At 37.2% G+C, this 27,974-nt stretch overlaps 1 protein-coding gene across 5 annotated transcripts; it reads right to left on the reverse strand.

Moving 5' to 3' along the window:
* Positions 1-719: 719 nt before the first annotated feature.
* On the reverse strand, positions 720-24,793 carry LOC145462726 (ectin-like). 5 transcript variants are annotated; one of them, XM_081446313.1, is made up of 8 exons: positions 24,716-24,793; positions 10,903-11,052; positions 9,549-9,677; positions 8,570-8,611; positions 4,272-4,506; positions 3,439-3,508; positions 1,593-1,743; positions 720-1,257 (listed from the first exon to the last, which is right to left on the reverse strand). In XM_081446313.1, the coding sequence occupies exons 2-7, from the start codon at positions 11,036-11,038 to the stop codon at positions 1,594-1,596; spliced, it is 762 nt and encodes a 253-aa protein (XP_081302439.1). In that variant the 5' UTR covers positions 11,039-11,052; positions 24,716-24,793; the 3' UTR covers positions 720-1,257; position 1,593. The 5 variants fall into 5 exon arrangements, with proteins under 5 accessions (XP_081302439.1, XP_081302440.1, XP_081302442.1 ...); XM_081446314.1 differs by lacking the exon at positions 24,716-24,793 and adding an exon at positions 20,261-20,349; XM_081446316.1 differs by lacking the exon at positions 24,716-24,793 and adding an exon at positions 16,434-16,638.
* Positions 24,794-27,974: the final 3,181 nt, after the last annotated feature.

A 27,974-nucleotide genomic window follows, 5' to 3' on the forward strand; every position in this document is an offset into this window, starting at 1 on the left:
GATCGAGAGTTATAAGTCGCGATCGAGAGTTATAAGTCGCGATCGAGAGTTATAAGTCGCGATCGAGAGTTATAAGTCGCGATCTAGAGTTATAAGTCGCGATCGAGAGTGATAAGTCGCGATCGAGGGGTATAAGTCGCGATCGAGAGTTATAAGTATATCAATTAGATAAACATAAAGTATATAAATTTTTTTGTCGGGATGAAAAATATCGAAAACAAAAATCACAAAACAAAAACAAAAACGAAAAAGAAAAAAAGATAATAATAAGGTGCCAGCGTGTTTTGGTTATAAGCAATTCCCTTCTTTCAACTCATTTCGGCCTTTAATAGATTAATCTCGATATTTTAAAATTCAGCCCAAAACAATAGATCTTAGCACGAGGCTCCGGGGAATAACTACAGAGTTTGTGGGGTTTATTCCCCAGAGCCTCGTGCTGAGCTCTATAGTTTTAGGCTGAATTTTAGCATATCGAAATTGGGCTATTGGACTACAACATGACTCACCAGTTTTGCTTCCATTCGGGTTGTTCGCGGCCATAGTGTAAGATACTAATTTAAGTCTGAACATTTCATATCGTATCTTCCTTCGTTGAACAAAAACTCTCTTTACCCCGCCACCTTATATGCGTCTTCAAATATCGTTTCTGCTGTCTTGCAACTGTTATAACAATGTCGGTGTGTCTTTCTCGTTATTTATGTTTGCCAGCCCTAGGGGGGGGGGGGGACTCCCTTATATGGGCTACATAGGTATGTGCGGCTTCAAAGGGTAGGGTTTTTCAGTCGTTTTGGTCATAAATAGGGTATCGCTTTTGGCCATTTTGGTCTTAAATAGGGTATGGGTTTAGCACTCTAGTCTTCAATTGGGTATGTTTGTTAGAAGAAGCTACTTTTTCATTATTATCAATACGAAAGTCAACAAAAGCCCTTCGTAACTTAAGGGCAACTGCGCCAGTCGCAACGGTCATAAATAGGGTACCGAATTTTTGGCCAGGTCATAAATAGGGTAGGGAAAATCGCAGATTTTGTTCCTAAATAGGGTAAGGGTTTTGGAAGTGGGCTGCACACCCCCACGCAACCTTTCTGGGAGTACAAGCGAAACTAGCCAGGTTACCCACATGTTTACTTTTATTGACCTTTTTGTCTAAATCTACTACAATGTGTTAAATGCCTCAGCGTCTCTGAATCAAGGATCACAGTCCTCACAAATGTGGCGGAACCCTTTAATGTCTACACTCAGGCTAGACTGTACTGCCGGCTGAAACAAAAGTTCACAATAAAATCAACACTTTTATGTAAGTTTTCCTTATCAATAATATATTATCTGGAGAAAAGAGACCTGATACAATTTCCCTTTTTCAATTCTGAACTTTATTAGTTTCTGAATCGAATCGTTTGTTTCGAGCTAATAAGCCTACGACACAGGCCTAAGTCATTGCTCGGTCACTCAGATGCGTGAGATAATTAAAGTAGGTACAACTTTGGGCTTGCTCTATATGTTTACATTCGTATCCTCCAAGAAGCCTGGACAAATTAGGATGCCTTCAGAATTTAGGTCCGTTGCATTCTTACTAATGCCTTTACTTTAATTACCTCATTTTGTTGGCATAACGTTGTTTGCAAACTGTCCACGAAAGTTTCCAGGTGGGGAGTAGCGTGCGACTATGTAAGTTTCGGTGTACCCTTTGCTGTTCACTTTTTTGACGAGCGCCGCTCCCACGTGAGTAGTGCCTTTCCAAACCACCTGCAGTGAAAACGTACAATTACAAATACTTTGACACGAACTTGTACTTTCAACTGAATTAAATTGTCGAAACATGTCTTTCAAACTTGAACGTTTTCTTTAAATTGAATTAAGTTATGTCGATTATGGGCTATTGGAAAATTGTATCTTTAAGCGGCCTTTACACGGCAAACTAAAATTGCAAACTGGTGTTGGCAAACTCAAGTTGGTGTGTGTCACGGCACAAAAACAGTCGGCAAACACGTTGGCAAACTGTTGGCGAGAAACAGAAAATTGTCTCTATTCGCGCCAACTTTTTCACCAACTTTTTCGTGTTGGTAAACTCGTATCTGACGTGTGAAAGATTGGCAAACATGTGTTGGTAACTGTCAACCAATCAAAACACGCGCTCTATTCACGTGATTCATTTGCGTGACACTTCACAAAATGGCGGACGCAAGTCAAAATGAACGCAAGGCCACTTTTAAATTTATCGAAGAAGTTCACAATTGTCCGGCTGTGTAGGACGTTTCATTTGTAGTCTACAAAGATAATAAAAACAAACAAGAGAAAATAGAGGAGCTCGCAGACAAACTGAGTTTCGTCCAAACCTTTCTCGCTTTCTGTTTCTTCTCTTCTCTTCCTCTGTTCCATTTTTCTACGTGAGTGGCACTGCACCAAGTCGGCCATGTTGAAACTTACCGTGTGTTGTGATTTGACGCGAGTTTGACGTGTGAAGGAACGAGTTTGCCAACTTTTTGAAGTTTGCCAACACGGGTTTGCCAACTTAAGTTTGCCGTGTGAAGGCCGCTTTAGCCTTGCACAGCTCAATAAGTTACCAATTTAAATACCAATTTAAATAAATCACTAATCAGTGATTCAAAGCAAGCTAAAAAATATCGAACCCCTGAGTTTGTAATTGAATAACCAGCCATTGCAAGCATGGCTAACGCAAGTATTTTGCAACATAATTATATGAGGTAGCCATTTCTATTATCTATTCTTTTATATTCTATTCCTTTCTATTCCTTTCCATTCCATTCCATATTTCAGTGTTTAATTTTTGATACTTTTTTTCTCTGCTATTGTAAAGCGCCTTTGAACATTAGGATACTGGCGCTATACAAATCTTTTATTATTATATTCCGTTCTTTTCTTTTCTTTTCCTTTCATTTCTTAGGGAAGTGGTCAAAACTATGTTACATGCTAGGGACCCACTTTTTGGGGGGAGGGCTACATAAGAGGCCATGGGTCTCCTGAGGGAGGTGGGGGGCTACTTAAGAGGCCATGGGTCTCCTGCGGGAGGTGGGGGGCTACTTAAGAGGCCATGGATCTTCTAACGGAGGTGGAGGCTAGGTAAGAGGCCACGTATCCCCAGACAGAGGTAGGCATACTGTTTCTCTGTGTGTGTTTGTTTTTGTGTGTGTAGTGGGGGGGGGGGGGGGGTTAAGCAAGAGACCATAGGTTAAGGGATGAGGGGGGGAGGTGCTATAAAAGAACCCGTTGGTATCTGGATAAGGGTAGGGGGCTATAGTAAGAGACAGTAGTCTTAAGTTATTCTAGTGGGTCCCTTATATGTATAATAGTTTTGACCACTTCCCTTATCAATTCTACTCGTTTCGATTAATATCTAGTATGCTCTATTTTATTCAAAACTGTCCAACACCCATCCCTCCCCCCGCCACCGCGTTTTTTTCGCGAAATAAATCAGCTCACCTGCGTGAAATGACCAGTCTTGGAGCCAAATTTAGGGTCGTTATAATCGTAATCTTCAATTTCACTGTACCTTTAATGTAGAAAAAGAAAAAAAAACAGATCACATATATCAGGGTTATGATAATTTTGCTTTGTAATTTCATTATGCCTTTATTGTAGAAAAAAAAGATTACATGCAGTGTTCTATATACAAGTCAACGCATTTTAAAATTAGTTGAGTATGCAAGACAGCTTATAACATACTCTAATTACTATAACAGTGTTATTATTTCAATGTTTAAAGCCAGGATACAATAGGTTTCACTAAAGTGTTGAAAGTCGCATTTGATTTGATGTGTCTTGAATCTTTTCGCTTCGCGATTGGCTCAAAAAAAAAAATCGCGACACTTTGTCAACCAGTCAGAAGTAAAACCAAAACCAAACGCACTCACTTTTCCCCGCTTCACCTCAGGTAGTTGTATTTGCTTGGAGTTTTGATTTGTCCACTGTAATGTCTCTGTCCTTTGTGACTGGCCAGAGTGGTTAATTTGGTTTTGGTTTTGCGATGCTCATGCAATTGAAAACCTCTCTAATGACTATAGATCTTCCTGGTGTCCTTGTCCACGATCACGTGATCAGTTTTAACACGCGACTGATTAAAACGTTGCAACCACATCGAAACATTTCATTTCTAAGAAATTGTTCCTTTGTGTCCACATGTTTTTATCATTTATTATGTTTCTGGAGCAGGAAGTTGATATTTTTAATAAATGGGTACTTAAGCTTTAGGAACCTTCAGTAACTTAGCGAACCGAAATAATGATAACGATTATTTAGACTTTGAAAGCACTCACCAAGAATCCACCGCCTCTGCGCATGAACGGATAGTTCCAGCTGAGGATGAGTACCAGGAAAGATTTTCTCCTTCACCTTTGAGGTTTGGGTCGTGTTCAAACTTATTGTCCCTTGCCAATTCATCAGCCCAGCGCTTTGCATTTTTAGCCAGTGTATCACTCCAGGTTAGCGGGTTCGTGTCCTGATGAAGGGCACGCTTGGCATTGTGGGCTGCAAGGCAGGCGTCCTCATCCACTTCGTGTTCAGAAAAAAAAAGAAAACAAATGCTCATCACAATCAGACTTCACGACTTAATTCAAATCAAATTACACCTTGTTTACCCACTTTTGACCGGACGACTCAATCTTAGGTCTCACTGTAATGCGAATGTTTGAAGAGAAGAGGGTCTGGATGGGGTTAACTGCAGACAAATGGCAAAAACTAAATAACTGACAACTGGCAAATAGTCGAGAATTTTGCTAGCATTTCTGGTCAGATTTACGAACAACTGACAAAAAACTTTAACTATTGTTATTCGTTCGAAATTCATTGAAAATAATTTTGGCAATCTTTGTTTAAATCTTAGTCTTGAACCGAACAACGAATCAGATGCAGACAAAAATGTGGTTATTTCACTAACACAAATCAATTCAAAACGAGGTCAAATGAACTCGATAACTGCGGCAAAGGAACTTTGAAGGGGAGGTTGGGGCGTTATGTTCGCGTTTCAAGTTTCAAGTACGAATTTTTAACAAAATTCACCCGTCAACTATGCTTTTAGCTGCTTTTAACCAAACCTTTTTCGCATAAATTCACGAATCCCGTACGTCTTTTAGTTTACGTGTCTTACACTAAATGTTGCCTTCGTCACGTGTCACACATAAACTCTTTGCATCCTCTTTGGACTATTTAAACAAAAGAGTGTTTCTGTCAAGGAACTATCGGGTGATAGTTGCCCGGTGGAAGTTTGATGTTCATCAAAACAAATATGCTAGTTTTAAGAGCATCAAATTTCCAAGGGGCAACTATCCGACCGATAGTTCCGAGACACTGAAATACTCTGTTAACCGTTTGAATACCAAACTTTCGCCAAAAGATACCGTTTTTAAGCGTTTAGTCAGGTTTTTTAGCTACCATGACGCTAAATAAGCCTAAGTTTTGCTAAAAAAGCTTTTTTTTACTAAAAGGAGAGATTTTTCGAGGATTAGGTACAAGATTGAGCAAAACTTCAAGTCCGGGCATGCGCATAAGCCAAAATTTGGATTTTTTTTTTTTCGCCATTAACCGTTCTCAATTTCGTTTGTTGGCCCTTTCCTTTCTGTTTTTCTCAGCCCTTTTACACTGGCTACCTTTTGCATTGTATGTTCTTTCTGGCTGCAGTGAAAAGTTGCATGTTAATTACGGGCAAAGCCTAGAAATGGACCTTGATCAATCATAGGCGTTGTGGACCATTTTACCACCGTTTTTGCACCAAAACTGATAACGTTGTTTTTCGATTTGCGACGTCGGAATGTCGTCGATATCTAGACCTGACCATTGTGCGGAAAGGGCTAGCCTAGCACTACTATCTGCTTATCAGGAATATCTGATGACATTTAAATTGATGACGTCACAAGTGGTTCAAAGAGCACGACCATTAATTACGCACATAATATTTGAATACCAACTACGCATATATGCGTAGTTGGTATTCAAAGGGTTAACTAAAAATGTATGAAATCCTTCATCGAGCCAAATTTTGCTCGTTAGAGACTAAGAATGGTCAATTGGACCGATCTATGGCGAAAAAGTTCACCACCAAATTTTCTTCCGTGCGCCAGTTCAAAATTCATATTGAATTATTTTCAACTCTTTTAGATCAAAGCCGTGAAAGCCAAATGTAAAATTTGAAAAAGAAAACAGACAAAAACCCACCTACAATTTCAATTGTTTATCTCCTACAAACCCGCTTGTTTACTGAAAATTTTTCACGGACGAGTACTATTCATCCGGGTATTTTCCACGGACGAGCACTATGGTCTGATAGTAGGGACCTTTAGATCTGACTACGTGTGCGAGATTGAGTACGACTACGATTTTCGAATTTCACACCAGTGACATTTACTGAGCCCTAGCTCTTCCTGTTGGTTTTAGGTAGAGAGGGTAGCTCATGGGATGAGATGGGTATGTGAAGTGATAATGTGAAGCCTGCAAAGTAGAATTGAAAAGTCATTCTCGTACTCGATCTCGAACTCGTACTCAAATCTAAAGTCCCCTAGTGTCTCTCTGCGGACGAGCACTATCTTACCACGTGATCAATTTAAACCAATAAGAATCGGAGAAAATTTAGTGGTGAACTATAAGAACTAATAGGTCCTTTACTGTGTCGAAACTGAGAGATAAGGGTTTGATTTCGATCAAAAAAAAATATTCACTTTTATTTCCATGATTGGCGAAGCCGAGAGTTTTAGCAAAAACAACCTTCAACAGATATTCATTTTAATATTACTTCTTCTCCAGAAGTTACACCCTTAAAGTTACTCGTACTCAGGAAGCCCGCGACCCAGGTAACGCGGTGTCATATAAATATCTATATATATATATGCTATTTGGCAGCTGGAAGGTCCGTATAGTGAAAAACTGTGACCTCGGTCTTGAAAATGCTGCTCGAGGCCGTGGCCCGAGGGCAGCATTTTCAAGACCGAGGTCACAGTTTTTCACTATACGGACCGACTCTAAACCGCAAAATAACATGTTTATCTTTTTTTCTAGCTGTAAATTGGCTTACAAGTGGGTTTGTTTACGCAACTTTGTCATTGAATTGGGCCGGCGGAGCTTGCGCGCCCCCTACAAACCATTCGTAAGAAAATCTAACAAGCAAACGAGCGAGTAACTCGATATTAGACAACAAAAGATGAATTAAAGAACAAATTTATTGCGAACTACTTTATGTTAGTTGCATTTAGTTCACCAGTTAAGTTCTCCAAAAGTGTTTAACCGGTGTGAAATTTCGTGCAAAGTTTGAAGTTATGCTACAAAAACAATTTCTGTCAGTCGTTGCGAATCACTCGAAAAGCTCAAAATCGACTTTTCTACCGTAAATTGAGTAGCAGATAGCGAGGAAATTAGTTAGGTGTATTCCACAGAAATTCTCTCAAATACAGCAATGATCAGAGAGGTAAACTCGACTGAAATTGACTCATTTTTAACTTAAAATTGTACAGAGAGAGACGCACAGGATTACGCGCCATTACAGCGCCGAGCACGTTTCTGTCTTAGAGACGGATCATTAGAAAAGTGCTGAGAGGGGGGAGGGGGTGGGACTTTTTCAGCTTGCGGGAATTTTTTTTTACGTCCGCTGCCCCTGCAGGATTTTTTTTGGGTGGGATCAGGTCCCCTGCACGATTTTTTTTTTGGGGGGGGGGGGGAGGGCTGGGGTTGATATTCTATTGCTGCAATCTTAATCTTCACTCGCCACAATCTGATTGCCTGGAGCAGGCCTCAAACAAATACTTTTTTATCTTTCACAGTCGTTTTGCTTTACTGTCAAAATTATACTCGGGAGGAGACAACCAAGTATCAGATACATTTATAAGCGGCTATTGCCAGGAGCCCATCACTATTGCCCAACTGATGGGGTTGCGTTGCATTTTTTGTTTGATGTCTAAGGAAATAACAATTTTATTTATTCCTTCCCCTGTTAATAAAATTCATTTTTGGCATGCAGTGAATCAAGGTTTTTAGCTAGGATTCTGTGAGTATAATATATAATGTATATAATAATAATATATTAATATAATGCCTTTGAGGAATACTCTAGGATCTTAGTGCTTGCAAGCTGGGCACGCCGAGAACAATCACAACGTAACCGCGAAGAACTGTGAAAAAGTCTACGTGTTTAAAGCGTGCGCCGTAGCGTTGCCACTACTTATTATCCAACTGCAGCGAATACTGTCCAAATAACAGTACAAATATACAGCGATATTGTACAGTTAGTTGCACATGTTTTGGTGTGTAGCTAGTATCGCTGTATATTTTTACTCGTTGTTTGTATTTTGACTCGCCCGTCAAAATACGGCACAACTCGTAAAAACATACAGCGACTCGGCTACACACCAAAACATCTAATAAGATATATGTAGTCAAAGCTAGAGTAGTCCAGGATATTCTTGCGTTGGCGCAGTGGACACGTACTGCACAACGGGGCTGTATTTCATTGAATACTGGATGGTTTCGTATGTATTGTGACCCCTAGTCTCCATGTTTCCCGAGTTTCTTTTGCAGTTTCTTATTTTCATGATTGGTACTAAGTTGCTTGTCATTTTCTTTTTTAACTCACCTTTTGGGGCTGGAGTGGGTGGAGGTGGTGGAGTGGTTGGAGCTGAAAAGAAATTATAAAAAATGAAAACATTAAAATGCATAGCATAGCACCAATAAAGAGGAAAGCGCACGCTTGTCTTTGGAGGGTGTGAAGCGTCTGCTCGCACTTAATTAATAGAGCTGTAGCCAGTATGAGGTAAACCGAGGTACTTGCTTCAGTCATTTTTTCCGCTTATCTTGTTTTGAAGGGGGTAATTAAAACATAGACATATGCATTGGACATTGGACATTGGAGTTTGGTTTGTGGTTTTTTTGCAGAGGATGTTCGACGACCAAGAAATCTTCCAAGAATTATAACGCATGTGCAAAGCCATTGTTCTGCTCATTAAACCTTTTGTTCAGCGAAGTTTCCGTTGCCATTGCAATGTTTCTTAAACTCCCTAATTTTTTTTCTCGCTACGGCCCTGACCGTGACTGTTGAACAGCAATGGATGAGCGCTAAACCAACATACGAAAAACTCTCAACATATTTATTAGCTCCAGAGAGGATGAAGGATAAGAGAGTTAACTGAATAATAATAATAATAATAATAATAATAAATTAACATTTTTAGATGAGGTCTCCAATCACCTCGAGGTGGTTTTCAGGAGGGTCCTCTGAAAAATAAAAGTCTAAAATATACATCAAATGTCTAAAATACAGAAGTTCATCCTCCATGTAGGCCTTACTCCTAAGGTCATCCCTATCAAGTTATTTTAAGACCTGATATCCAGGTCTTCCGCAGATAATCTTATCACGTGACATGCGTCGCGTGGATATTTTCTTTGGAGGATCAAAATACGTGCAAAGCAGTATGGGTTGTCCTCGCGAACAAAATTCGCATCATAGGATTGGCCGCTATCTCTAGGCCCGAAACCGTGAGTAGTGATCTAAAAATGACTAAAAAGGATAACTTTGGGAATAAGTCTCTTATGGGTCTCTTTATGTATTTTCTTACCTTCGCAGTTGCCACAGCTTGCGTAGCAGTTGGTCTGCATAAATTTCACGTATGTGACGCTGCAGTAACCTTTCGCCGCCCATCCTGGACAATGAAGGGGATATTTGTCTAGCTGGTCGTCAGTGCACACTGCAAATTGAAGAATATCTCGAATGGGAACGTTTCAAAAGACACAGAAAAAGCTTAACAAAAGTGATAATTCTTTATATAAACCCAGGGTATAAACTACCAGTTTTCTTTCAAGAAATAATGAAGTTTCCCCTTTTGAAGTGATGCAAAGTCTTGTTTATCACCTTGCTTTTAGCATACCAACTACGTGTCGTAAAACCGAATTTAACGTAGCCAATCACAATCACAGACAACACAATGGTCGTTCAAAACTTGAGGAAAATATATGTAGCTGAAGCGAAATGCGGGAAAACGTGTTCGAACAAGTTACAAGGAGTGTTATTTTTGATCGACCCTCATTTTTCGAAGTGTTACCGTGTTAGCTGTAATGGGGGTGCGTGCTCGTAAAAACTGGCGAGCTGCCGGCAAAGGTCCATGTCACGGACATATACTTTTGTAAATATTTAAGCGTGCTCAATTGTTGTACGAATCACGTGGGTATCCAATTACAGGTACCACTTACAATAAAATGTAATTGGATACCTGTAATTGGATCCGCACGCCATCACGTGCCAATTATGTGACAAATAGGCGCGCAGAGAGCCAATCACGATCGAGAATTTCGTTATAGATACGATTTGACACACATAACATCTTGCAGACATCCTATTGGCATCGAACATGTGCTGTTTTTGTTGTTTTTTTGGCTAGTTTTTTCGTTATGGCCGAAAAGCATGTAATTGTATTGAATTCACAAATTTTCAACCTACAAAATTATCTTCTTTATTTTGAAAACCTTAGCCTCGGATTTATTCTTAAAATATTCTTACAATTTCGCAAATTTCAGCCTCTATATTTTTATAAAATATATTCTTTTATAATATAGATAGGACCCTACGCGCGTTCTGATTGGTCAAAAACTTATGTTTTATCACAGTATAAAACATAGAGAAAGCGTGTTTTATTGTTTTGCGCGTATAAAATCTATATCATAGCAAATGAAGAAGCCTAAACCGTGTATTACACTGTGATAAAACACTCCGGACATTTGAGAGCACTCGAGAAATGTAGAAAACGCTCGCCAGCGGCTCGTGTTTTCTACATTTCACTCGTTTTCTCAAATGCCCGTCGCGTTTTACCACAGTGTAATACACGGGTTAGGCTTCTTTATTTGTTAAATAAAAAAGAATGTATTTGGAATGTTCATGAAAACAAAAAGAAAACTGTAACCGTGGACGCTACTTACTAGCTCTTTTTTCAACAAGTTTCTCCTCTTGAGAGACATCCGCAGGAAGCTTTGGTGCTGGGAATAAGCGTTCTGGGGCGCCATCACTGGTGGCTTGAAATACGGCGAGGAACAAACCAATCAAACAGATGTTCATCGTTCTTGGAATATCTTTCAAATAAAAAAAGGGAAGTTATGTTAACATTGCAAACAGGTGACGCAAGCAGTAAGAAAAGGCAAACCAATATAGCTTACTATTGGAAGCTCTTGGCTTGGGGCTAATAATCATATATTAATTATATTTAGTCACAGGTCGTTCGCGAGGAAAATTGGAAATCAGGCTTACAATTTAAAACTGAATAATATTGTATTTAATCGGCGCAAATTGAAGAATTAGAAGATTATGCTGTTGAAACGTAACATTTGTGGATATCGTACTGTTCTTCCCTCAGTTATATTCATTTCCCCAAAAGGTAATATTAGTTTAAAACGCCGTTCTTTGACGGAGCTGGTGAAAGCTTAATGTTTGCCAGGGTGTTGCTCGACCCCTTTAAAGGGGTCCAAGATCTTTTTCTTTGCCTCGCCTGCATGGTGCCCCTTTTCCTTTCTTGGGGTTAGCACGCTTTAAACTAACTCAGAAATGATTCTCCACCATTTCATGCTCGACCGCACAACGGAACTCTAATAAAGAACCCAAAGGATTGACATGCGATAACAAAATAATAAAGTACACAATTTGTTTTAGACTCGATTCTTCCATTCCGTAATATGAATTTAAATTGACTGAGGTGGGCGACGACACTTCTAAACAGAACTTACCTACCCGGAGATGTGCCAACTAAATCTCAAACAAGTGAAATATATTGCTTGTTATACATGTATTTATACATTCATCACCAGTTATATCCGCCAGTGCCTGCATTCGATTTTAAAATATTGTTCGGTTGTATGTGTTGTCATCACTTAAAGTGTACTGCATTTCAGTTACACAGATGTCTCGAATGGCTACCCTCTCGTAAACGACAAACAGTGGCTTTGTAAACTTCTCAGAGAGAGACTTTTGTCAGCTGTGTAGCAAACGACAAAAAATTTTACCGAGGTAAAGCATTATATAATACGGTAGGCCGTGATAAATTTGACAAAACGCTTAGACCCTTTCCTGTTTCGAGGTTTCGGGCTTTCCTTACAGTCAGAATACTGACCCTATAGTGGGCATGCGGCAAAAATTGCGTATGAGCTAAATTTGGCACTTTCAGATGTTTGTTTGAATGTGTTTTGACTTTACAGATGAATCATGCTTAATTTTCCCGATAAATAGATATCTCGAATGGCTACCTTTTCGTAAAAGGACCAGCATTGAAGATGTAAATTCACCAGGTGCGCTTTGTCCGGTTGTAAGGGAGTATGAGTGTATCATCTGGGTTTCCAAACTGGAAATTACAACTGATGTTGAAGGAGATAACTTGAGATGACTGATCACTGATAACTCGAAGACCATATAGAGGCCGAGTTCTTTTTATAGTTTTCAAGTGTTTGGAAACCCTGACGCCGTGAAGTAAATGTTTTTCAAATAGCTTCTCAATCGCGCTAATCTGTTGTTTCAATTCGGTGAGTAAGCCTTGAAGATAATAATCGGCACCGTTTTAAAGGACAAAAGACAACAGAATCTGGCCAGCCTAGAAGCTGGTCATTTAGAATCAACCAAGCAAAGGACCATACGTTGCCGGAAGGGCATAGGGCGCCCTGGCCAATACTCTCCACCGCACACTTGGGGCAAAGATTAGGCAATCCTTATCTTCTGTGTATGTATAGTCACTGCTAGGACCAGTCCACAGCTTCGATTCCTGAAAACAGTATTCTTCCCTGTCAGCGAGGCGGATAAGATTGTGGAAAGCATTCAAGATTGTGATGCACTAAAGTTCATTCATTACAAAAATATGTAAGAACGCGGTATATTTCAGAAACTGTGCGGCAAAAGGCGGCAAAACGAAAAATGGGAGTTAGAGGTTTGTTTAAAATAGGACTTCCGCGAAGTACACTTTGATCCAAAAAATTTTTGAAAGTAATGTTTCCAATGTTTGATCATTTTTAACCTTGCCATTTTATGCAAATGCGTTATAGCTTTTATCAGCCTTAATACTTCAAATAAATTGCATATTGTTGTAAATTTAGTCCTGGAAAACCCACTTGGGAGAAACTGATAAATAGTATTGCATCGGATACACCCTTGATACAGATGTGGGAATTATTGGTTAACGAGTTGACGGCAAAGGAAGCGGAAAGCGTTCGAAGCGAAAGCGCTTAAGAGAGTTTAATTATGTATCAGGGTGCATGCTTTAACAACTTTAAAATGAATATTAAAGTAAACAAGTGAAGGAACGTCGCAAAAGTGTTTCTTTGGAATGTCGAATGTTCATTATGAATGTGCAAATTAATAAACTTCATAAATCCCACGAGTTTGATAAATAAATAGCATCAAACTCCTACGCCGGCAAGACCCTCATCCAGTAGGCCTTTTCCATTACACCAAAAATTCTGGTTTGATTTTCCGGAAATTTCCAGCGGTAAATGGAGTAGACTTTCCGTCTGGAATTTCCGAAAATGAAGACGACCTCATGAAGCATGCATTCCCAAATTTTTGAAAACTTTGAACAGGAATTTCCGTTCCATTTGTTGATACACCTGGAATTTCTGGAGCAATATCGATCAAATGATAGTTCGAATGTCAGAAATTAAAAAATTCTTGAATTTTGGGAACCTTTTTCTTGGGATGTAACATATTATTAGCCCCTGTTTCGAAGTTTTGATCGTCGCGCCCAATTTCAGTGGTTTTTAAAAACACATACCAGTGAATTACAGTGTTTCGTGTTTCGACTGGTTTGTCAACTGTCGAATTATGACTGAGTTTGATAAAAGTGAGCCTTGTAAGACTCAATGTACCGATAAATACATGCCCATGTAACATGGAAAGCAATATTCTCTTAACAGCCAAATTGATTAGACGGTTTGCTTTATCTGATGGTGTATTTGGTAATATGACTGTCTGCAAGAATCCTCGAAAACCCTACATCCTAGCTTGGTGTCGCTCCCATATCATCAGTGTAAATGGTAAACTTCTTTAAGTACGGGGGATTTCTTTAATTTCTAACTCAGTAATCAACAACACCTACATTTTTTGCGAAACCTTTTGTCAAATCTTGAGTTTAAAACTGCTATAAATAATTCTTGAAACAAAGTTTAAAGGAAAACTGTTCCACATCAGACCCTCACACAAACGATCTCAGTTCTCGGTTTGCACAATATGTATTAAAAGTTATAGCCGAGGTTTAAAGGAACATTTTTCAACATCAGGCTCTCATAAGCGATGCCAGCTTACGTTGTTTGTTAACTAACGCCGTCTTTCTATCAATCGCAAAGTACATCGTGTTGTGAGTCCATCTCGGCTTGCCGTTCTCTGAAGATACATACCGCCATTAAAATATAAGACTCAACGAAACAACGTGGTCATAATTAAACTGAAGTTTTTCACTCGCCCTAACTTTCAAACACGCTTCCGCCGTCTTCGTCTTTTTTGTGTATTCAGTCTTTGTGAACTCATGAAGCTGAAGCAAGGGAATATGATCACAATCTCGGGGCTGAACCTAACAATAACAAGTCCAAAATCAAACGGCAGTGCATGCCCATTTGTCGTTCAATTCAAAGACAGAAGAAACGATGGACTGAAGACTGGTGAAGGGTTTGACAACACGCGTAATAAAGTGATCTTTACTAAATAAGTTGACAGTCATCATTCTTGTAGTGTTGGGTACCCTGAAAATGAGATACCAGTCAGAATGATATATTGACTATTCTGGGAAATTTGATTCACCGATGTCAGGAGTCTGTTTGAATAACGAGAAGAAGACTTGAAGACATGATGTCTTCTTGTTTTTCTCACTGTAGCTACGAGTAGCATCATGGGCTTTCTTTCCTTCGTCTACCAGCTTTTTCTCCTCTCAAAAGAAATAATATTTGTCGCTTTTTCCTCTTCTTCTTTACGTAAGAAAAGTTCCCTCAGAATGTCATTGAGTAGAAATATAATTTTCCAAAGTATCATTGAATTTCTTATCTCTGTATTGCTTCTTAAAGCTAACTTAAGTTTTATTTACTGTTACCTTTAGTTTATTTATAGCTAACTTTAGGTTTATTTACATATAAAGGCAAATTTCCATCACAAAGATGAGAATTTTATCTTAGTAACCAGGTGAGCGCGTTTTTTTTTTTATAAACTTAAGACGATATGAAACAATTGCCATTGGGAAACAATTAAATTTTCTCGCGTTAAATAAATGGTGGCTTCAATATTTGTGTCTCTACTTTGTTGAAGAAACGACCTTTATTGCTTATGAAATCTCTCAAAGTATAAGTGTTTTCTCTCACTGAGAGCTTTCATTAATTTTTCTGTCTTCTGATCTGGAAAAAGTTTAATAGTCTAATTACTAACTGAGACAGGTAGAAAATAAAAATCGTGATTTAGACTACCAAGAGGGGATGTGAACTCCAGTTATGTTTTTACATTCAACGTTTTTCTATTGACGACTGATGAAGACGGATTAAAGCGCTGTAAGAGTAAAAATTAATTCTCCTTAGTGTTAAAGTGTTAAGTGCTTTCGTACCACTAGCCAGACAACGCTTTCAAGGAGTTCTTAAAAACGCCGAAAATATATTTTACTATTAAGTGCTCTCAAAAAGCAAGGCATAATAACAAGAACAGTATGTTTTTCGCGCCAAATAGAACTTACACTGTTATTTGTCCTCAACTTAGCTGATTAAGTGTTTTTATATAAAACTTAACATTCACAGGGTTTTACAATCTAGCTGACTTTTATGAATGTATTAAATATAAGTCTTAAGAAGTCTCCTTCATAATTAAGCAATTCCCCTCAGAACTTGTCTTGAAAAAGCAATGAGCCACTAAGTCTTATTTTTTCGTTAAGTTTATGCATGTTGATGTTTTTTTTTCGATAGAGCTATTTTAAACACTTGCGACTTTTATCTCGTTGTTTTTATCTGATGTTTTCATGAAAGGTATTGAAACATGGTGCGAAAAATATCAAGAGTATTCTCATTTCACAGCTTCTCTATGTTGTAAGTATTGTGTACATATCAATATTGAAAACATTTGCCGGTAGTTCAAAATGTCTGCAGCCGTGTTAACAACATATCAAGTCACTTTCTTTCGAAATGCTACTGAATAATCTTGAAATCATAGAAAATTCAGAATAATAGTAATCATAGTTCACAAAATTTAAAATTAAAATGGAACAGTTAAAATTAACCGAAAAAGAAACATTAATTTTCGGAACATGAAAATTAAAACCATTAAAACGCATTACGAACGAGTATAAAAAAATAATAAGACAAGAATTTCCAATATTTTTAGGCTAAAAGATAGTGCAAAACGCATTTCTTTCCCTTGCCGTTGTCCTATTAAGTATAGTATTTAAGTATGATAAAAAAAAGTAACTTCAATAAAATAAAATTTCATATTCCGACTATAAATATAACATTACCGATTTTCGTTGTTCAAGGCTGGGTGTTTCTCTGTCGCTTGACTTGTTGAACTGAAGGCAATATTCGCAGCTGTATTCGTGATATAGCCGTTAGATTAATCCAAACTGTCTACTTTGATTGGTAGATCTATACAGTTGCATTGATATGGAAATGTTTGTTATTCCATTGCTATCAAGGGAAACAATAACTATGTCTTTTATTATCCTATTGATAATATTTCGGTTCATTATATCTTCATTTGTATACGTATATTGCAGTAGAACCTTTTCTAATGTGTACTTTGTTCTCCCTACTGCTGTTTTTTGTTTCTTTAAGATAACACACGCAGTCTTAATATTCAAAATACAGAACCTACCAATAAAAACGTAACCTAGTACATTTTTTCATGTTAGCCAAAAAAGGTTGTTATATATGTGGCATTTAGGAAGAATTTAGACTATTTAAGTTCTTAAACAGGTTTTTATTTCTCAAATGGAAAAGGTTTTCACTGTTGACCCAAATGGGCGTGGTCCTTTCAATGTATGCGAAAGATATAATTATGCCTGACAGTAAGAATGCATTCTAAAGAAAATGCAGTATACACCATGTTCTAGACCGCCTGATTTATTTCAGGTTCGTTCTATTAAGTACACTGCATCGGATAAGATCCTGTTTCAATTTTTGGGCTCAACCGGTTGTCGTGAAATGGAGGTTACTGCCCTGAAAGTGATAATTATAACAATAAAAATTAACCAGCTGTTCACCATAGCCATAGAAACCCACTGTTAATTACTTTGATCGCCGTTGATATCGGTCTCGTTTGCGTGTACGGTTTTATATCATTTTCTTAGTAGATTTCAAGTTGTTGTTTTTTTGTTTTCGAAGTGCATTATTGCCAATAATGAACTCTTTATTGATCGTAGTCACCGTAATTGAAGAACGCAAAAAAAAAAATATTAATAATAATTAAAAAAGAGAAAGAATTAAACAGGTTGAAGTGTGTGTAAAGCAATTCCGAAGAGTGTCTGTTTTCTTCAGTCTCTTCTCTGATCACGGTGCTTTTTGTATTTCTAGATCTGTTATTTTAACACGTTAGTTTCAACGTTTAAAGTAGCTTGAAATGTGATGTCAAAATCATCGAAGTCCTAGATTAAACGCCAATGTAAAACAACTGTTTTGTGTACTTTGGCGGTGAATTTACCTTGAGTTTATATGTCAACAAGTAGTTTTGTATAGTTTTTCAAGGTTTCTTCCATGAAAATTTCAAGATGAACGAGCATGAATGAGCTATATAAAAAGGAACGAAAGCAAAGTTTCTGAAAAGGTTGTAAAAGTCTGATGAAATTATAAAACAAAAAGTACTACGGAAGACGGTGGGTAAACTGAGTTTCAACTCAGCTTGACGAAATAAATTCATCAAAAAAATGGTGAAAATCCTTAAAAGTCTGATGACCTTTTAACGCTCTTTGTTTCAGACGGAACGAAAAAAAAAACCGCGTGAAACTTAAACGCTTAAGTCGTTGCTAGTGACGGCAAGATGCAGCTTTTTATTCCCACGCGCGATAACATTTTCAAACAAACCAGTTATTATGCTAAATTTGTTGTCTAATCACTCTGCAGTGAAACGAGAACAAAATAATTTCTAACTTAGTATAAGTAAGAAAACATCAGTCATAAAGGAGGGGGCATCTCGTTTATTGATCAGACATAAATTGCCTTACAATAACAACGTGAAAAATTATATTTATCAGGGGATATTTTTATATTGCTTCAGCGGTGCGACGTTTCGGTGTCATCTCTTAACATATTTTCAAGAACTTGAAGTCAACAAAATTGTGAAAATCAGAATGAGTTCAGGATTTCTTTCTGCGGAAAGCTAACGTCAAATGACTTTTAGTTCCTGATAGACTTGATAATGACGTTGAGAGATGACCGCTTGATTATTTCTATTTCTTGTCAAATGCTTTCAGCTGAAAAATCAATACTCATTGAATTATTCAAAGACCTCATTTAAATCACACAAATAAAGGAGTTTTTGTTTATTTAGATCTACTTAAAGTTAATGTGGCATATATTTGGTGACGTATAAAAAAGTTTGTATACCTGTGGAGTTAATGTACATTGGAGCCATGCATGAGAAATATGGACTGTGACTGATTTTCGACTCCATATAAACGTAAACAGGGCAACTCGTAAACACCCGAACAAGACATCTGCAATGTTTTCACTTGCACTAGAAATCTCTTGATCAAATTCCACGTTGCTAGATAAAGATACACGTTACCATAACCATCAAAAGGAAAGATTTCATTGTTTCGACTGAACTATGGCTCGACAAATTGGTGTGTGAAAGAACAAGAAAAGTTGCGCAAACAAGGAGGGAAATTTAATTTCAAGGTTTCAGTTCGTTTTTAAAATAATTTCCTCGTATTTCGCTCGTATTCGCCTAGAATTGCTGTTTATTTAATTATCACCAAGAGAAAACCACCAAAACCTCTGTGATGTTTTCTATCCCTTAGAAAACTGTTATCTTCTGATTTCCCGTTCAAAACAATTTCCTATTTCGCAAATATAGAAAGGTACGTAATAGAAGGTTTGTAACGAAATCGTCGGTATCTTGGTTATTTTAGTCTGAAATCACTATTTCGCTAACGAAGTGTTTCAGTCGTGTGCTAATTTAGGTGCCGGCTTCAATTCTGTCTTAATCACCCAGTGTTGCTGTTTGTTCAATTATCACCAAAGCCTCTGTGGCGTTTTCTATTCCTTAGTAAACTACAAACTAATTATTTTCGGATTTCGTTTCATTTCAAGAAATTGCCAAAAATGACTTTCTGAAAGCAGAGATCACACTGATTAACACTGATTTTGCTTCAAAGAAGGGCAAATCATGTCACGTCTACGTTGTTAGGTTATAAGTTCCTATCTGGCTCGTTTGTTTAACCGTGCCGAGCATTTACACACGAAACGCTTATTTACAAAGAAAGAAAATTAATGACGAAGTAGCAAACGATAGAAAAGATCAGTATTGTCTCTATCTTCAAGCAGTTCTCGCAAAATTTGGTCGACGTGTGTTTTGTTTTGGTCAACGTGTGTTGGAGACATTGATGACTACCTATTTTAACAGGCCTAACAAGTTTGTGAATTAAACGCGGGGTTGCAGTAGTATAGACGGTTATCACTGTCACGCAACGAAAAAATAAATCGAAAACTATTCAGTGGATAAAGACAAGAAATTTTTATATTATAGGAGGTAGGTAAAGAAGACACTTCTCCAAGTTTTGGGACTCTGCGTTTTCTCAAACTTGAGATATTCGTCGTAATGTTTTGGGCAAATTTACAGAGCCCGGTATGGAGACGCCATGTTGGTGGAGCTCTGTACTCAACCAACTTGGCGGCCGGAAAATAGTGCAACCATCTGGAACTTACTTTGACTATCTAGGCGACTGATTATCTAAGCTGAACCAACAAACATTTACAAAAGCACTGTTCCTAACACTTCAACCCTTAAAAAGGCTAAAAATCACTAGACAAGTGTATATTTTTCCACAAACGCGATCGGAGCGGTATGTCACGCACCGCCTTAACTCTGAACTTCAAACGGCGCTGGTTCCAAACAAAGCACGCTATTGAGCTGAAATGTTGTAAATAGATATATGTTTAGATCCCCTTACGCCTTATGAGAATAAAAATTTTCTTGGCTCTTTAGTTTTGGATTTTGGAATTTGATGACGTCACGTGAAAACGATCCTATAAAAGGGAATGTATTTCCCTGACTGGCAGAATTTTTCTTGACAGTAATCAATATTCATATTATATTGTTTTGAGTGAAAGTTGCATGTAACCTTACCTGCGAAACGATACAATTTCTTAAAGGAATCTGCTTTCGTGAGGTGCTTAGCGTTCTGCTATTCAAAAACACACCCCAGTTCACTATTATTTACATTTTGACTTAGCTAGTTAAAGAAAGACGTCACAATACATTTATTATTCTACAGCTAAAGTGGTCTTTTTCTAAAAGACAATTGCAGAGTATAACAAGTATTGTTAAATAGCTGGCGTTTCTCCAGCTACAGAGCACCCATTCATTGGCTAGTTTACGGTCACATAACATCTAACAATGAAAACTGTTTACCGCGATGGCCAAATGCCATGAGCGGGCAACATTGCGAAAACTATGACGTCAAACGGGAAACAGTTCACTGTTACCCACGAAATGTTGACCGCTGCTGCATGTGATCAGAGCGTGCAGTTGAAGATGTTGTCGCTGGAAACTCAGCGCGTTTTTGCTTTTGTTTTGTTTTGCTATATAACAAGTCACTTAATGACTGGTCGCTTGGGGAACAGTGAATTTTGTTTCCCTCGAATCTCGATTCTCGGGAAACAAAATTCACTGCTCCCCTCGGGACCAGTCTTTCAGTGTTAATTGTTTCTTTAATAGATTTTTTTGTAATTTTGATTTTTTTATATAATTTTGCAAGTTCTTATAATTACCTTGTACTCGAATAAAAATTGTGACTTTCTAGTTGATATGAATGTTTAAAACGAAGACTGTTGAAACTTTGAGAACAAGGTACTGTTTAGCCTCGTTGTTTTGTTTCATTCCAAACGCGTGACCGTCCCTTTAAAGAAAGGCGGCGATGCGTTAATTTTAAGGTCATTCCTTACATTTGTATCGCGCATCCTTACTGCGCGTAATTTATGGCGTCATTAGCGCGCGCTCGTGCACGCGCATATGGAAAACATGACGGATTTGCCTTGATATTGAGCGCTGTCAGTTGAAAAATGGCTCTAGCTCACCAACTAGCACGGGCATCCCAATTTTTTTCCAGTCATTGTAATCAACTGATCGTAAGCTTTGCGTGAGAAAAGACTGATCTAATTTCTATTGCTGAAAATTGAGTAAATAAGAAAAATAGCAGATACACTGTGGTCTTTTCTATTTCGCAGTTTGGTGACCACGTCAAGAAATTTGGTTCAAATTTTTAATCAAGGAGTTAGCTTTCTGTCATAATCAAACTTAAAATGTTTATTTGTGTCCGACAGAATGTATTGACTGTAGTTTAATGCGTGTTCTGATGGGTCTGGGCTCACAAAGATTTTACAATTACTCGGAACGCATTCTTATAATAAGCATTAAATAATGCCAAAATGGGGCATTTTCAATGCTTCACTGCTCCTTAATGAGCATGGGCACCCCCCTTTTTTGTTTCAAAATTGAAGTTATCATATGACAAATATTCAGTGGACAAAGTTTGAACAAAATCTATCGCCACTTTTATTTCAGAGGAATTACCTTAAGTGAACTCCGAAGTGCCACCGTCAAGTGATTTAAACAGCTGTTTATTCATTCAGCATAACTTTCTCTTCGTTGGTTTAATTGTATTTAGCCTTGGCAGACTATGTTTTTGAAAAATTGCTTTTGAAATTATTTTACTCTACGGCGTCGCCATCAAATTGTTTTTAAATTGCAAATGAATAGCCAAGAAAATACAGGATTCACTGACGTTTTCAGCGTCCGTACGGGTCGTGTTTACAGGAACAGAAAAATCGGGAATAGCAACCTTAAATGACCAAGGTGTTACCTTGAAATAAAATAGTTTAAATTTCATGTAAATTTATTTATCGTAAATTTATCTCCTTTTGGTGTTTAATCATTTTACTGTTCCGCGTTTTATCTAAATAAACAGTAGTCAGCAAATGCAGGACTTGCACTTTTATCCGCACGGTCGTGCACACAGTGAGTAGCAGAAAAGATCAGTAAAAAATATGGTAGCTATCATAGAAAATGCACATCTAATAAGAAAAAAAAACAAAATAAAGAGAAGCAAAAAAAGAGCTGCATGGGAAAGATTTGCAGTTTATGACCATTTGACATAGCCCATATAGGTCTGATTTAGTTTAAACCATTGTAAACCCATGTTATTTTTGTTAACACTAGTTATGTATACTCTATGCGGAAGATAAAAAAAAAAAAGCCGAGTCACCCTATTATCTAAAGTAGTGCATACAGCCACTTCAAGAGTATAACTTACTTCATAAACTGAAATGCAAATGATGATTTTAAAACAACACATTAAGCAAACAAGAGCCTAAATATCTGCAAGACCCCTTGATTCAAAACATGATCCCCATCATTTTTCACTAGTGATACGATGCTTATTTATGTGGTATTCACGGAGATCTTTGCCTAGTCAGTTTGGTTCTAGCTGGATTTTTATTTTCTGAAATGAACAAGAAACGATGTATTTCTCTGATTCGTAGTATTTTTCTCGACAATAATCAGTACATGTATGATCCTGCTATGAGTCAAACTTACGTTCTGGACGATACTATTTCTCAAAGGAATTTGCTTTCGTGAGGTGCTTTCTTTGCTAAGAGCTCTGCTCTTCTAAACAACACTCCAGTCTTCTAAATCCCATTTATATGTTGACTTACACATGTCATACATAAATTATTTCATAGCTAAGCGGTTTTTCTAAAAGATGATCAAAGCTGCATGAAAATACATTGTCATTATAATAGGTTATTTCGTGTTTGTTTTGTTTTTTGTTTGACTTTTTTAAAATTATTTTTGGCAGGCTCTTAAAATACTAATTACCTTAACTTATTGCAACTTTCAAGTTATTGCGAGTTTTAAAACGAAGACTGTTGAAACTTTTGAGAACAAGGTACTATTTAGTTTCATTGTTCTGCATTCATTCCAAACGCGTGGCTTTCCCTTTAAAGAAAGGCGGAGATGCGTCGATTTAAAGTGAACGTCGAGGTGCCGTCGTCAAGTGACTTAAACAGTACATGTTTATTCATCCGGCAAAAGTTTTTCTTCGTTTGTTTAATTTTACTTAGCCTTGGCAGACCATGGCTATGTCTACAGCGTCGGCTTGGCTATCAAATCGTTTTAAATACAAAATAAAGCGAATCAGGAAAATACAGAATTAACTTTCTAACACTCTAAGGGTCCGAACGGGTCGTATTCACCAGGAACGTAAGTAATATAGGGGACGTCATCTTGAATAGAAAAGTTAAATTCAGTGAGCTTAAATTTATCTCCTTTTGTCTGATTCTACTTAGTCTTAGGCAGACTATCTTGTGTTTAATCATTATACTATTCCGCGTTATATAAAAATTATAAAAAAAATGAATACGCAGAACTTGCAATTTTATCCGTACGGTCATGTACGCGAAGAATATGGTAACTATTATCTTAAATGAAGATCTCAGAAAGGAAAGAAGGTGAAGAGAAAAAGGGTAATCTGAAAACAAATTATCTAGGAGAGAATAGCTTAAATTGTTGTAGGACCAATTGATTATAACATAATTTCCATTCTTTACGCTTGTATATGTGGTATTTACGAAGATTTTGGCCTAGTTTAGGTTCTAAAATAAGATTCTTATTTTCCGAAGTCGAAAAGGTACTAGTTGCGGGTCCAAACGGGTGCGACGCTGCCTTATGCATTAAAGAATTGTCCACCTAAGAGTAGTGAGACAGATTTTAAGTAAACACAGTATGCAACGTCCTCGCATTTATTTTATTTGAAGTTCTCTTGCTAAAAACAGTGTGAATAAGTAAGAACCTGTTTCAGTTTTAGGCCCATAAGTCGGTTGATGCTATTTGTAAATTCAAAAGGTGGTTGAAATGCCAAAATGTTAGCCTGCATGTTAATTATTAGCCTCTGACAGGGGGTGCTTACTGCGTTGTTTTCAGTGTATCATTGAAAAGTTCCATTATCGCTCCGAAGGTGTGAATTTTTTTTTCTTCTTTCTGGGGTTATCCGTGTCGGCTTCAATTCTGTGTTATCATCCAGTGTTGAATTGCTACAAAACCTCTGTGGTGTTTTCTATCCCGCAGCAATCTAATTCCTAAACAAATGATTTCACAGAGAAAAAATATATCCAGGTGGGAATCCGTGAGAGGTCTTCGCTGTTATATGCATAAGTCCAAAACCTGGCTCATTAGCTGTTTACCTTGCCAAACCCTGCCGAACATTTCCCTTTCAAATTCTTAGGCCTATAAAACTAGAGTTGTGTAGTAATCACTGTTTCCAACCCGCTATTTTTTATAAACGAAATTTACGACAACTGACTGAAGAAAAATACTGATCTTTCCTACCATTTGCTTCTTGAATTATTATAAATGTCATTTGTTTGCAAGTAAGCGTTTCGTGTTTGTATATATGTGGAGCGAGAGGTTTAACGCACAAACAATGTTCAGTATATCACAGATACGTAATATTAGCTAATACTTTTTGGCATTAAACAATATTTATATGATTCAGTTCTTAGTGAGTGTTGTACATAAACATACCTGCGAAACGTTGCGATTTCTCAAACGTGTCTCCTTTCGTGAGATCGTTCAGTTTTCTGCTCTGCTCTTCAAAACCACCCCCACTTTATTAAATACCAACCACTGTGTTGATTTAGCTAAAGAAACACGTCACATACATTTATTATTGTTAATGGAATAGCTTAAATTGGTTTTTCTAAAGGACATTTTGCAGAGCAAAAAAGTCATTTTTTTAATGTTGCCTTGTTAATTATTTTCTCTAAACATCGGCTTAGCCGCCATCAAAGTGTTTAAAGTAAAAATAAATAATAAGAAAATACAGGATGTACCGCCACTTTCAGTGTCCGAAAGGCCGTACACACGGGAACTTCAGGAATGTAGAAAATAGCACTCTTAAGGCGGGACGTAACCTAAAATTCTGAAAGAAATTCGAAGTTTTGTTTTTTACGTACGGAACTCGAATCTTGAGGTATTGAAGTTTTATTTTGACAAGTACTGTTACCGTAAGTTTAAAGCTCGTTTTCTCAAACGAGTTATTTTCGCCTTCTAGAAAAGATATCTTGAGAAGGATTCATTCAATTGAGCTAACATTTTCAGGATTTGTTGTTCTGAGTACGTTCTGTGAGATAAGCATAGAACTTTTCCATCCAGTGCATTCTGTCAAAGTTATGCCTGTATTGAAACGTATGCTAGATTTTCTGAATCAGATTTAGCTGGTCATCGTTTCACGTGTTTTTAGCTTTCCAAAAATCTCTATGCTTATCCCAGCAAGCTGTTTGTCTTCTTTTGTAAAATGTAAAAGTTATTCCTTTTGATCAGTTCTTGTAGGAGTTATCTTTTCTCAAGTAAGCCCTGGCATTTCCCAGAAGGTGGCAGATTTAATCAGCTGGTGTCAGGTTATAATACGGATATAGGATGCACAAATACTATTTTAATAATCTTTGCTCTTTGAGCTTTTTAAAAGTGTATACTTTGCCATGGTTTGGAGTTAACTTTTAGCCACGAGAAAATTTTTGAAACATGGTGTCCCACCTTAATGGCCAAGGTAAAATCGTAAAATGATTTAAACCATTTAAATGATTTAAAGCGTGGTCATTTGTTTTTTTATTAGTGTTATTTCAAATATTTTTGCAAGTTCAGATAATTACCCTGTGCTCAAATAAAAATTGCGACTTTCAAGTTGATATGAATGTTAAAAACGAAGACTGTTGAAAAATTTTTGAGAACAAGGCACTATTTTAGTTTCGTTGTTCTGCATTCATTCCAAATGCGTGACTGTCCCTTTGAAGAAAGGCGGAGATGTCTTAATTTTAAGTGAACTCCGAAGTGTCATCGTCAAGTAATTTAAACAGCTGTTTATTCCTTCAGCATAACTTTCTCTTCGTTTGTTTAATTGTACTTAGCCTTGGCGGACTATGTTTATGCTACTTTTGTAATTATTTTACTCTACGGCTTAGCCATGAAATTGTTTTTAAATTGCAAATGAATGAAAATAGAGCTGTAACCAGGATAAGACATATTAAAGTGAAAAAGCCTTCTCTGGTTAAAAAAGATTAAAAACATATGCTTTCGGCTTTCAGTGTATGAAAAAATGCGCGCGAACGGAATATATACGAAACGGGTTGTATATTCCGTATATTTCGTTTATATTCCGTTCGCGGAATTAGGGGTGTTTAAAAATTTCTCACACCCCTTTTCGCATATATTCCGTTCGCGCGCCTACATTTTTTCACACGTTAAAGGCTATAGACTGATAGCCGAAAGTTTATGTTTTTAATCTTTTTAAACCAGAAAACGTTTTTTCCCTTAAATATGCAAATGAATAGTCAAGAAAATACAGGATTCACTGACACTCAGTCAGGAACAGGAAAATCGGGGATATCAACCTTAAATGACCAAGGTGTAATCGTGAAATGAAATTTAAATTGCATGTAAATTAATTACATTTATCGTGTATTTATCTCCTTTTGTTTAATTCTACTTAGCCTTGGACTGTTTATGTTGTGTTTAATCATTCTACTCTTCCACGTACGTTATATATTACAATTAGAAATAAACCGATAGTTAGGACTTGCACTTTTATCAGCGCGGTCGTGCACACAGTGAGTAGCGGTAAAGAATATGGTAACTATCATAGTAAATGCAGATCTAAGAAAAGAAACGAAATAAAGAGAAAAGGAGTAAAAGAGAGAGTTGGGAAAGATAGCCCATATGGGGTTAATTTAGTTAACACCATTGTAAACACATGTTACGTTTAGTACTAGTTATGTATACTCTATACGGAAGATAAAAACAATGGCTGATTCGCCCTATTATCTAAAGCAGTGCATACGGCCAAATGATAATTTTAAAACAACATATTTAGGAGAGAAGAGCCTAAATAGTTGCAAGACCCCTCAATTCTCGATTCCTCCCCTCGATTCATTTTTCACTCGTCGTGCTTATTTAACATGTGGTATTCACGTAGAACTTTGCCTATTTTAGGTTCTAACTGGATTTTTATTTTCTGAAATGGACAATGAACAATGTATCTCACAGATTCGTAGTACTCTTGTTGACTGCAGTAGTCAATATAAGAATGATTCTACTTTAAGCGAAAGTTGCACATAACCTGGCTCCTATGATTTCTCAAAGGAATTTGCTTTGGTGAGGTCCTTACTCTAGATCTGCTTAAAGCGCTCTGCTCCTCAAAACACACCCCAGTTTATTAAATCCCATTTATGTGTTGAATTACACAAGTCATACGTGTATTATTTCATAGCTAAATTGGTTTTTCTAAAAAGGCGATCGCAGCTGCATGAAAATACATTGTCATTATAATAAGTTATTTCGGGTTTTTTTGTTTTTGTTTTGCTTTTTTTAAAATCCTTTGGCAATACTAATTACCTTGTATTTAAATGAAAATTGCAACTTTCAAGTTATTGTGAATGTCAAAATGAAGATTGTTGAATCTTTTTGAGAACAAGGTACTATTTAGTTCGTTGTTCTGCATTCATTCCAAACGCGTGACTGTCCCTTTAAAGAAAGGCGGAGATGCGTTAACTTGTGAACGCCCAGCTGACATCGTCAAGTGATTTAAACAGTTCATGTTTATTCATCTGGCAAAACTTTCTCTTCGTTTGTTTAATTTTACTTAGCCTTGGCAGATCATGGTTTTGTCTACGGCGTCGGCTTGGCTATCAAATTGTTTTAAATAGAAAATAAAGCGAGTCAGGAAAATAAAGAATTAACTAACACTCTAAGGGTCCGAACGGGTCGTATTCACAAGGAACGTGAGGAA

Source organism: Orbicella franksi, chromosome 12, assembly GCF_964199315.1.
Source record: "Orbicella franksi chromosome 12, jaOrbFran1.1, whole genome shotgun sequence".
Classification (NCBI taxonomy): domain Eukaryota; kingdom Metazoa; phylum Cnidaria; class Anthozoa; order Scleractinia; family Merulinidae; genus Orbicella; species Orbicella franksi.